General features: G+C 44.4%; 1 protein-coding gene across 1 annotated transcript in view; it reads right to left on the bottom strand.

Moving 5' to 3' along the window:
* Nucleotides 1–4,535: 4,535 nt before the first annotated feature.
* LOC118598329 (NACHT, LRR and PYD domains-containing protein 12-like) overlaps nt 4,536–11,963 on the bottom strand; it is a gene marked incomplete at both ends in the record, with an annotated part of 51,948 nt that continues 44,520 nt past the window's right edge. Inside the window, one exon of the mRNA XM_036210973.1 lies at nt 4,536–4,587. Within this exon, the coding sequence (XP_036066866.1) occupies nt 4,536–4,587 (52 nt within the window). The remainder of the gene's footprint in view (nt 4,588–11,963) is intronic.

The raw sequence follows: 11,963 nt of genomic DNA, 5'->3' as shown, positions 1-11,963 counted from the left end.
AATTGATCTAATGTTTAGTAGCCCACATTTAATGACATCATAATTTTTGTTACTGTGATTCATTCTGTTCATTTGCCTTCCAGCACATTAGCTAACACTAGGAGCTGCTGGGCTAGCCCTGTTTGGGGTTAGCATCGGCGCAAAAGGCCGCTCAGGGGAGAGTTTTAAACTACTGCTCTCTCCCCGGGTCTCCTCTCTGAGTTGTCAGGCTGCATGGCTAAAGCTAGCAGAAATGTTTCTGGACAGAAGAGCCGCTCCGTCCAAACTGGGATGAATGCCATCTCTGCGCATGACGCCGGGCTTTCCCCATGTTGGACAGTGGAAGTTTCATGTCACTGATAAAGAGCAGTTTGGTGCCCATTGGGACTTTGGATTACAGTCGGAAAACAGACATTATTTGTGTTCATGGGGATAAGCATCCTTATCCAAAAACTGAATTAACTGTAAATATTGATGATCAGGCCTATCTACTTACGTTTGCTGTAGTGGATAATTTACCTGTAGATGCTATTCTGGGATGTGATTTACCTGTGCTCATGGACTTGTTGGGAAAACAAACTAATCCAGTAAATGTAATGAAAACTCATGCTGAAGTTGATGTGAAAATGTCTGGTGCAGTACTCACTCGAGCCCAAGCTAAAGCTAATGCTAACGTCCAACCTCTGCCTGATTTTGATGACAGCCTATTTGAGGGTACTAAAAATAAACTAAAGAAATCACGTTCTCAGCGACGCTTTGAGAAAAATCAACATTTAATGAGGCCAGAAGAAACAGATTTTGTGAGAATCAAACAGAATATTGCTGAACTACAAAAGCAAGATGAAGATTTGAAGCCATTGTTCGCTAAGGTTACACAAAATAATGACAAACTCTTTGTGGGAAAATCACATTTTATTGTTGAAAACAATGTCTTGTATATTACTGAGGGTGAACATAAGCGTCTGGTTATACCTGTTGGTTGCAGGCCGCTTATTATGCAACTCGCACACACTATTCCATGGGCGGGACATTTAGGTCGGCATAAAACATACCTTCGAGTTGCGTCTCGTTTCTACTGGCCTTCTATGTACGCAGATATCCAGAAATACTGTGCCACATGCCCAGCCTGTCAAAAAACATGTCCAACTCAAAAATCTGATAGGGGCTTTCTCCAACCACTCCCTGTAATATCCACTCTATTTCGAAGGATCGCCATGGATATAGTTGGCCCGCTTATTAAAAGCAGTAGTGGCCATCAGTATATTCTCGTTGTATGTGACTATGCTACCAGATTTCCTGAGGCCTTTCCCCTGCGCACTATCACTGCTTCCACGGTTGTTCGAGCATTGATTCAACTTTTTCCAGAGTGGGAATCCCAGATTACATTTTAACCGACCAGGGGACTAACTTCACTTCCAGGCTGATGCAGCTCTGATAACAAACATCTTTGAATCTCTGCCATTCGAACCACACCGTATCACCCACAAACAGATGGACTGGTGGAGAGGTTCAATCAGACACTCAAGAGGATGGTGCAGAAGTTTGTGGATGACACAGGTAAAGACTGGGATTGCTGGTTGCCCTTTCTGCTCTTTGCCTACAGAGAAGTCCCTCAAGCCTCCACTGGATTTTCCCCCTTTGAGCTCCTGTATGGATGGGACGTTCAAGGGCCACTGGATCTGCTCCAGAAGAGCTGGGAGGCTCCGTCTACCACACCTGCAGGCACAGGGGTGATACAATTTGTGTTGGAGATGAGAGAACGTCTACAGCGCTACCAAGAGGAGGCAGAGGTCAACCTGCGTGAGGCCCAAAAGAAGCATAAGACGTGGTATGACCAACAGGCCCGTAACCGTGAGTTTCAACCTGGACAAAAGGCTCTATTGCTTCTTCCTTCCTCAACCCACAAGCTGTTGACCAAATGGCAGGGGCCATATGTCATTACGCAGAAGATGGGTCCTGTCACCTGTGAAGTTAATCACCCTGAAAAGAAAAAGCCAAAACAAACATACCATGTTAATCTACTGAAAGAATGGAAAGAAACCCCAAGTCCACCTCCGGTGAAAGCCATGCTGGTGAGAAAGCTCATCTCAGAAAAAGACAGTGATGAAGATGTGACTGAACCTGCTAGCTCTAGCAGTTCAGCTGGGCTGACACACCTCCCAACAGCACAAGCAACAGAATTGACTGAACTGTTCAAAGATGTTTCCTCACTGTTTGCAGACAAACCTGGAAGGACTGGCTTGACTGGACATGTCATCAGGCTGAAGAATGAACATCCAATTCGCCAGCGTGCATACAGAGTTCCACAACAACTGGTGGGCAAACTTCAAGAGGAAATCGACCAGATGTTAATGCTTCAGGTGATCGAGCCTTCAAATTCAGAGTGGTGCAGCCCCATGGTCATCGCCTTCAAGAAAGACGGTTCTCTGCGCATCTGTATTGATTTCAGGAAACTCAACTCCATCTCTGAATTTGACACCTACCCGATGCCCAGAATAGATGACCTGCTGGAGAAGATTGGAGCTGCAGAATACATCACCACCCTTGATCTGTGCAAAGGGTACTGGCAGGTACCACTGGAGAAGAAGAGCCGACCATACACTGCATTCCAAACACCTGCAGGGCTATTCCAGTTTACTGCTATGCCCTTTGGTTTGCATGGTGCTCCAGCCACCTTCCAAAGGTTGATGGACAGAGTGTTACAAGGGTGTGGCCACTGTGGTGCAGCATACCTCGATGATGTGGTCATTTTCAGCAAAACGTGGGCAGAGCACACTCAACACCTTTCCATGGTCCTGAAGCGCATTCAAGAGGCAGGCTTAACACTTAACCCTTCCAAGTGCAGATGGGCCCAGCGAGAAACTGAATACCTTGGGTATCATCTTGGAGGAGGAGAAGTGCGTCCGCAAGTTGATAAAGTGGAGTCCATCAGAGACTGTCCCAGACCAAGAACCAAGAAGGAAGTGCGATCATTCCTAGGACTGGTTGGCTGGTACAGGCGTTTTGTCCCACAGTTTGCAACAATTGCAGCTCCACTCACAAATTTAACAAAGAAAGACCAGAAGAACCCAATTCGGTGGACAGCGGAGTGTGAGAAGGCCTTCACAACCATAAAAACCTGTCTGTGTTCCTCTCCAGTCCTGCGAAGTCCAGACTTCAACCGAAGATTTCTCGTACAGGTGGATGCTTCTGCAGTCGGCCTGGGAGCAGTGCTAGTCCAGGGGGAGCCAGGAGAAGAGCACCCGATACTGTTCCTTAGCCGTAAGCTTCAACCACTAGAAACTCGCTATTCCACTGTAGAAAAAGAAGGCCTCGCAATTAAATGGGCATTAGAGAGTGTGCAGTACTATCTGTTGGGTAGAGAATTCGACCTAGAAACAGATCACAGGGCCCTCACGTGGATAAACTCTATGAAAGATCACAACAGTCGTCATACACGTTGGTACCTGTCACTTCAACCGTACAGATTTGTAGTACGACATAGATCAGGCACCACGAATGTAGTCGCTGATTTTCTCTTTGGGTTGCCGAACATCGTCAACCTCCCTGAGGGGAGGGATGATGTGACGCTGCGGCTCTGTCCCTCCGTCTGAGTGAGCGCAGTAAGCACACGCACATACACACACACCTACACGCTGGCGTGCGCACCCACGTCATAAACCAACTCTGCTGTTATCCCACCACATTATCGTGTAAATTATCTTCCATTTCTTACAGTTTAGACCTTGGGTGCACACTTGGTCATCGCTAGTTTCCCGCATACACACACACATACTAACATTTACTCACCGCGGCTCTGCAGCACGGCGTCTTAGCCACGCCCCCTTTCCCCCCACCTTCACTGACAGCCAAACCGAGGGATTTTTTTTTCCTGTTTATATAATTTTGATGTCAGTTTGTTTCTTTATTTTTTTCATGTTATAGTTTAAATGAATTAATTGTGTTGGAAATACTGTTAATTAGAACCTGAAGTTAAAAGAAGAACTTATTGAAATGGATTGTTTAAATGTAATATTTTGTGGGAGTTACTATTCTGAGTAAAATGCCTAATTGGGTGGGAGTGGTCAGAAGAAGTATAAATGGAGGTACTTCTCTCTCACAATGGCAGTGAGTTACTGAAAGAGAAACAGGCAGAAGAAGTGCCAGTCTGAGATTTGAACACCGAAGGTGACCAGAGGAAAAACTTGTTGGATTTATTTTTTGTCTGTCATTTGCCCTCAACCCTGCTTTATTTTTGTAAATCCCAAAGACTTTATAAAAAAGAAAAACACAATGGAATCTCTCCTGGCTTGCCCCCTGTTTGGCTGATTTTTTTTTTTCTGGACTTCTTAAGAGAACCCCGCGACATTCAGAAAATCTTCCAGTGAAACATCAGAAAGTTCTTCACCTGAAACCTTCTTCTTATCCTTCAGGGAGTTCAGCTCATTTACTGACCTCAGAGTATGCAGTCTGCAGTCTGGACTCTCCAGAAAACCACACAGATGAAGAAATCCGGAATCCTGGATGTTGTTCCTGCTCAGGTCCAGTTCTGTCAGTCTGGATGGGTTGTTCTTCAGAACCAAGCCCAGAACTTCACAGCTGATCTCTGACAAACTGCAGTTCTTCAACCTGAAATCAGACAGAAAAGTGTTCAGGAGCAGTCAGTGGCGGTTCTACACTGAATTACTCCCCGGGCGAGACCCTACCAGCCCCCCCCCCCAACTTAATTTTGTTTGTCCGTTGCCATGTTTTCCTAGAATTACAATTGGAAACAACATACAACAGACATGTAACACAATGCTGTGCAGAATAATAACAGTTATCAGTACGTACTATAATACAAATATACTTTATAAATAAAACTATATGAGGAAATATGATGGTTAAAAAAACATCCATGATTTGAACATTTAAATTACCATATTAATCTGTACTCCAGAGAAGAAAAATCAGTCATGTTGCTCTTCAATCCAATGTCAAAAACATGTTTAGTTATGACATCCAAAGTCTACCAGCCATATTAGATTTATACCAGCTCAACATTTGTCTAATGAAGAAGTTGTATGTTTATCAAAACTGTTATTCCCTTAATTTTGAACTTTTCTCTGAACCTTTAGATGAACACACTCCTTAGCATCAACTTTTCATCAAAGCCCTAAGGTTTATTTCTAGTCATTTTTTAATGTCTTTAACATTTTTTTAAGAAATTGACTTTGTTCAAATCACAAATGTTTTTTTTCAATCATAGAAGAGTAAAGATTAAAAATAAGAACAGTAAAATAATTATTTTAAAGGGTTTTTTTATGTCATGCATATAAAAACATGCTTAATATGTGCACCATTGTTGCATAATTGTGTGTAATGTTACTGATCAGTGTTGTTGTGGGTCACAATGAAATGAATGAATGAATGAATGAATGAATGAATGAATGAATGAATGAATGAATGAATGCCTTTATTGTCATTGTAGATGCTACAATGAAATTTAGGTACAGCTCACACCGTTGTGGACAAAGAAATATACAACACACTAACAGGAAAAAGTAATAAAATACAAAATAAATAGAAGGAAGACACCTAACTATACAGATATGTGCAAATAAAAACAGGTATGTGCAAACGAGCTGAGTATCAAAAGTAAAGTGACGAGAGACAGAACGGATGTGCAACAGTTGCATATGAATGTGCAGGTATTCGGGGTTTATTGCTTATTATTTACATTTAGTGCAGTAACAGCTTTTGGGAAAAAGCTGTCCCTTCATCTGTTTGTTCTGGCTGGTATGGCCCTGTACCGTCTGCCAGAGGGGAGCGGTTTGAAGAGGTGGTGACCGCGGTGGGTTTTATCCTTAACAATGTTTCTGGCTCTGGTGAGGCAGCGGGAGGTGTAGATGGAGGCCATTGTGGGCAGAGGGCAGCCGATGATTTTTTGGGCTGCATTTGTCACTTTCTGCAGCCTCTTCCTGTCGGCCACCGCGCAGCTAGAGTGCCAGACCGACATGGCGTAAGTCAGCAGGCTCTCTATGGTGGAGTGGTAGAAAGTCACCAGCAGCTTTTGGTGGAGTCGCTGCTTCCTGAGCACCCTCAGGAAGTGCAGCCGCTGCTGGACCTTTTTGACTAAGGCATGGGTGTTGGCTTTCCAGGAGAGATCTGCAGAGATGTGGACACCGAGGAATTTAAATGACTCCACCTGCTCCACCTGTTCGCCGTTTAACTCCAGCGGTGTGTGGGTGCCTCTGTTACGGCGGAAGTCCAGAATGATTTCTTTTGTCTTGGAGGCGTTCAGTGCCAGGTTGTTTGAAGCACTCCACTCTCCAAGTTTCCGGACTTCTTCTGTGTAGGCCGTCTCGTTGTCCCCGGTTATCAGTCCCACCACCGTTGTGTCATCCGCGAACTTGATGATGAGGTTCTCGGGGTGGCTGGGACTGCAGTCAGACGTGTAGAGTGAGTATAGTAGTGGGCTCAGCACACAGCCCTGGGGGGAACCGATGCTGAGGGTTCGGACGGACGAGAGGTGTTGACCCAGTTTCACCTGTTGGGGTCGATTGACGAGGAAGTCCTTGATCCATGAACAGGTGGGTGGTGGGAGCCCCAGGTCGATTAACTTGGGGATCAGGATGTCCGGTATTATTGTGTTGAAGGCGGAGCTAAAGTCAACAAATAGCATCCTGACGTAGCTCCCCTGTTTCTCCAAGTGGGTCAGAGCTGAGTGGAGGGTGATGGCTACCGCGTCTTCAGTGGATCTGTTGGAGCGGTAGGCAAACTGGTGGGGATCCAGGGAAGGGGGGAGGCAGGCTTTGATATGTTTTTGAACCAGTTTCTCAAAGCACTTGGTGATGATTGGGGTGAGTGCAATGGGGCGAAAGTCATTGAGGTCCGCTGTTGGTGTTTTTTTGGGGATCGGGATGATGGTGGCAGATTTAAGGCAGGCTGGGATGTAGGCCTGTTGCAGAGAGTGGTTGAAAATGTCGGTGAAGACCTGTGCTAGCTGCTCAGCACAAGCCTTGAGTACTTTTCCTGGTACTCCATCTGGGCCTGTGGCCTTCCTTGGGTTGACAGTCTGGAGCACCCGTCTTACTTCAGCAACCTGGAGAGTGAGGGGAGGGGTGCAGGTGGTTGTTGTGGCTTGAGCAGGGATATTGGGTGATGTGGCTGGGAGTTGTGCTGTAGACTCAAACCGAGAGAAGAAGCTGTTTAGCTCCTCTGCCAGTGCTGCGTCTGAGACAACTGGTGTCGCTGTGTTACCTCTGTAGTTGGTAATGGACTGGATGCCCTGCCAAACCTGCCGGGGGTTGTCAAGCTGCTCCTCGATCTTGGTCTTGTGATCCGCTTTAGCTGCTTTGATGCCCCTCCTCAGCTCAGCACGAGCGATGCTGTACTGGGCCCTGTCGCCTGATCTGAAGGCTGCGTCGCGTGCCCGGAGGAGCGTGCGGACCTGGGAGGTCATCCAGGGTTTTTGGTTTGGAGATACCCGTATGTTCTTCTCCACAGTGACGGTTTCCACACAGTATTTTATGTAGGATAGTACTGTGTCTGTGAAGGTGCCCAGATCTTCATGGTGGAAGGCTTCCCACTGTGTTTCCTCAAAGCAGGCTTGTAGTCGGGGGAGGGCGTCCTCAGGCCAGGTGGTGATTGTTTGCCTTTTGTTCTTGGTCTGTCGGCTCAGGGGGGTGTATGCTGGGGTGAGGAGTAGGGAGAGATTACTTTATGTTAAGCGCTTTGTGTTTCGCTGAATGAAAGGCGCTATATAAATTAATAAAGTTTGAGTTTGAGTTTGAGATGGTCAGACTTCCCCAGGTGGGGGAGGGGCATGGCTCTGTAGGCATGCTTAATGTTTGAATAAACATGATCCAGAGTGTTTCCCCCCCTCGTGGGGCATTTCACATATTGATAGAAATGTGGTAGAACCTGTTTGAGATTTGCCTGGTTGAAATCCCCTGCGATGATGTGCACACCGTGGGGGTAGGCTCGCTGGTGGTTGTTTAGGACTTCCATTAAAACAGAGAGAGCTGTTTTAACATTTGCGTCCGGTGGAATGTAAACTGCAGTAATAATCACAACAGCTAGCTCACGAGGCAGGAAGAAGGGTCTGCATCTTACTGACATAAACTCTAGGTCGGGAGAGCAGTGTGTATCCATCACTGTGCTGTTGTTACACCAACCTACGTGCACGTAGATGCAGAGTCCCCCTCCTCTGTCCTTTCCGGAGTTTTTGTTTCTGTCCCAAATGGAGCACCAAATCAGTGTGTGTTTGTGTTGCTGGGGTCACTGTGAGCAAATACTAGAAATTCCCAGCACACCTGAATGCAGCAATAGCCAGTTCTTAATGCAAGTGCATAAGTGCGGGAATTTCACGCAGCCCCTGAACACACCTCGTGCCGCGGTGAATGTGACAATTAAATCCTTTAAATCTGCGCAATAAAGTCCCGATTAAACGTTTTGAATCAACTCCAAAATGGATGTTTGTGGTGACCAACAGTGGAGGAAAAGCAGACTCCATCATGTTGTGTTTGAGCCTCAGAGATGAAGAACAGAGACTCACTTGTCAAAGTCAAAGAGCTTTTCTGACCGCTAAATAAAGTTTAACCCACGTTTGGTAGTTGTTAATTTAGAGGTCCACCTATATTGAAACATGGGTTATAGAATGTCATGTTATGACTGACTTAAAAATAAAACATTCTACAAAGTAGACCCCGCCCTCCTTCCTCATCCGTCCTCTGTCCTCTCAAGAGACCCGCAGCTGAACTGCCCCTCCCTCTCTCTAAACACCTGTCTGTTTCCTGCTCAGCGGACAGGGGCGCCTGCACCAGCAGAGGGCGCTAATTCGCTGATTTCAGGCCGTTCAACACATGACAGGTAGTAGACGATCATAGCTGCGCAGATTATTTTTTCCTCCCAGAGGTGAGATGTCGCCCCCTTTGAATCGGCGCCCCGGGAAGCTGACCGTATTGCCCGTGCCTAAAACCGCTACTGGGAGCAGTGATGACAGCTGGAGTTCCAGCAAGTAAACCAAGTTTGATCAGATTTACAAGATCATTATTGAAACAGATCAGTTTCAGATCAATCATCATCACACAATCAACTCAACTGATGAGGAAAATATCAAATAACCATCAGTTTTTCAAACAGCTGTAGAGCTTTAGATTCTCTGGTCTAAGTGTTTCCGCTGATTTGGTTCTGGAGTTTCTGCAGACAGTTCTAAAGTTAGTTTCTAGTCATTTTATGGTCTGGTCCATCATTACAGAACTGAATCTATGTTTATCAGGAGATCACAGAATCTCATTTCAAATCTCATCAGGGGATTCTGGTGGAGTCCTCTCTCTCTCTGCTGCTCCCAAAGTCCTATGGACCAGTTTAATGTCAGACAATATTTTAATAAACTGGTCCAGACGGGTCAAAGTTGCTGTTTAATATTTCTAAGGTTCTGGCATATTAAAAAAAAACAAACAATTTTCTTTACATTAAAAGAGTCTACAAGATATGTTGTTTAAAAATATATATATATCAGATATTTGACAGATGATGAATATTCAATGAAACAAAGTTGCTGATTTGTAGAAGTTGTTTCTGATTCATATAAAGTAGATTAAATGGATCATTACAGTTTTTTTTCCATAGAACTCGATTCTAACACTGATTTAGTCTGCATGTGGACTTCATCTAAAGCAGGAGTCTCGAACCTTTTATGCTCACTGAGATACTTTAAATAATGAAACAGCTGGAGATCTACTTATGTTTAGTTGATTTGATTTACATTCTAAATGTTCACATTGAACAACTGAAAACAGTGAAGTTAAAACAAAAGAGGTTTTGTGTTGAAAACTTTCACATCAGATTCTGTCAGTGAGAAGTCTGGTCCTGCATAGATTCAACCAGAGCTGTAAGCTGGGGTGGATCCACTGAGGTTTACTCAGATGGAGTCATTTAAATGTTCATCTGTCAGTCTGGTTCTGAACTTCATGACATTCATGTCAGAAAAGGCAGATTCACAAAGAAATGTCCACCCATGTTACGGCTGTGGCCGTATTTGGGTTTTCTTTTTGGTGGTGTATTTTTGTCAGAGTGGGACTCTTGTGTGTTTGTGGATCTTTGTGTTTTCTGTCTTGATTTCTTTCAGGTGTGGTGCTGGAGGCGTGGCTCCCCATTGGTCAAACCTGAAGGAGGGGAGCCTTTAAAACCACCATTTGGACCTTCAGCCCGCGAGAAGGGAGCTGGGCTGCAACCTGTCTCCACTGCAGCTCAGTGAACTTCTCCACCTGTTTTGATTTGTGCTAGGTCCCACTCTGTGCTCTGTGTTTAGTGTTGGTTTAATTTAGGTGAAGCTGTAGGGGTGAACTGCCAATTTCTTTAGTAAATGTCTTCTCCTGTTTATGTTAGTACAGGGAGGTTAGTGTTTGTCATTATTTTCTTTTGCAGGTAAGCTCCCTGGGTTGAGTTAGTTGGGGTTTTGTTTGTTATTTTGGCCTTGGTTCACCCTGAAGCCTTTTGCTTCACCTTTAGTTATTGTTTGGGTGTTCTTGTAAATACATTTGTTATATTTTTATGGAGGCATTTGTTGTGTTTTGTTACACATTTTTTATTTAAATTTACTTTTATGTTAGGCCCTAGACCACATGGGGCATAACAACCCAAATAATGCTGCCATTTTCAGAGCAGCCTGCTGGAGATTTGGATCATTTTCTGGCTGCACTAAACTCCAGAAGTGCTGAGAATGCTGCAGAGATTTGATCTGAACATCATTGTGGAGATTTAGGACTTCCATCTCCACAGGATCTACAGAGAACAGGTCAGCATCTGTCCTGACAACTCACTGATGTCCACATCCAGAAAAGCTTCACAATAAATGTCACACAGGCTCTCAAAGTCACAGAATCTGTTTGAAAACTCTTCTACCAGCTTGGACAGACATCACAATATCTGTGAACATGAAGAACTTTTTCTGTCCCTGAATGAACTTCCAGCATCTTTGATACTGAGAGGAAGAGATGAAATCTTTAGTTTCTGATTTGCTGGATGTAGAAACTGAGCTTTACTTTGAAGGTCTTCACAGCTCTGATCATGTCACATATAAACCAGATCCAACAACCACTCAGTGTCTCTCAGTAAAGAAGTATCCTCTCTCCTCATTTGCATGAAATCCTTGATTTCACTGAGCAGAGAGAGGAAGTGCTGCAGAACTTTGTCTCTGCTGACTCCTGTGACCTCAGAGTGAAGGAGGTCACCATGTTCAGCAGAACATTCCTCCAGGAGAAGCTGGAAGCTCCAGTGTGGCAAAAATGTATAGCGCTATAACTATAACTCATTCATACAAATCATAATCGTAACGTAATGTAACGTGAGGCTGCACAGAGATGATGCTGAGACGTTTTTTTCTGCTTAAGACATTTTAAATACGCTGGTCGCTACACTAACATGAATAAATCCAGAACCCTGTTGTATGTTTGAGCTTTTCTGCTCCTTCTGAGTTCTACTCAAAGAGAAACTGTCCAGAATGGTTGAAGACTGTAGAATTCTGATGAACAGACTCGCCAACAGAAAGTCCAAAGTCTGCCTTGGTCTCCAAGCATGGCAATGCGAGGTAGAGAAACCTTGGATAGAATCTAGACCAATCAGCAGGCTGTTTGGGGTGGCACAAACATAATGCTGTGAGAAAATTTTTAACACAAAATCAAAGATGGGGCGAGAGTGAGATGAAGCACTACACATCTAAAAGACTGTGTGCTGCAAAAGCAAAAATATTTTTGAAAGCCAATATTAAATATTTTTATTTACAAATTAGGATATTTTTTTCTTAACACTTAACATTTTGTTTAGAATTTACAAAATTTAGATCTCAAAACTGACTTCTGATTGCAATATTGTGGCACAAAACACTCCACAGAAATCAACCATGACAGCAAGAAGCTGATTGGACTTTTCTACAGCCAGTCTACAGTCTACTCCAATGAAGGACAGTGCAACACAATGTTTGATTGACAGCTAGTTGACAGTCGTTTCATGTTGGGACA

This window comes from Oryzias melastigma, unplaced genomic scaffold, assembly GCF_002922805.2.
Source record: "Oryzias melastigma strain HK-1 unplaced genomic scaffold, ASM292280v2 sc00340, whole genome shotgun sequence".
Classification (NCBI taxonomy): Eukaryota; Metazoa; Chordata; class Actinopteri; order Beloniformes; family Adrianichthyidae; genus Oryzias; species Oryzias melastigma.
The sequence above is the reverse complement of the archived record's forward strand: the minus strand, read 5'-3'. Positions and strand labels throughout refer to the sequence as shown.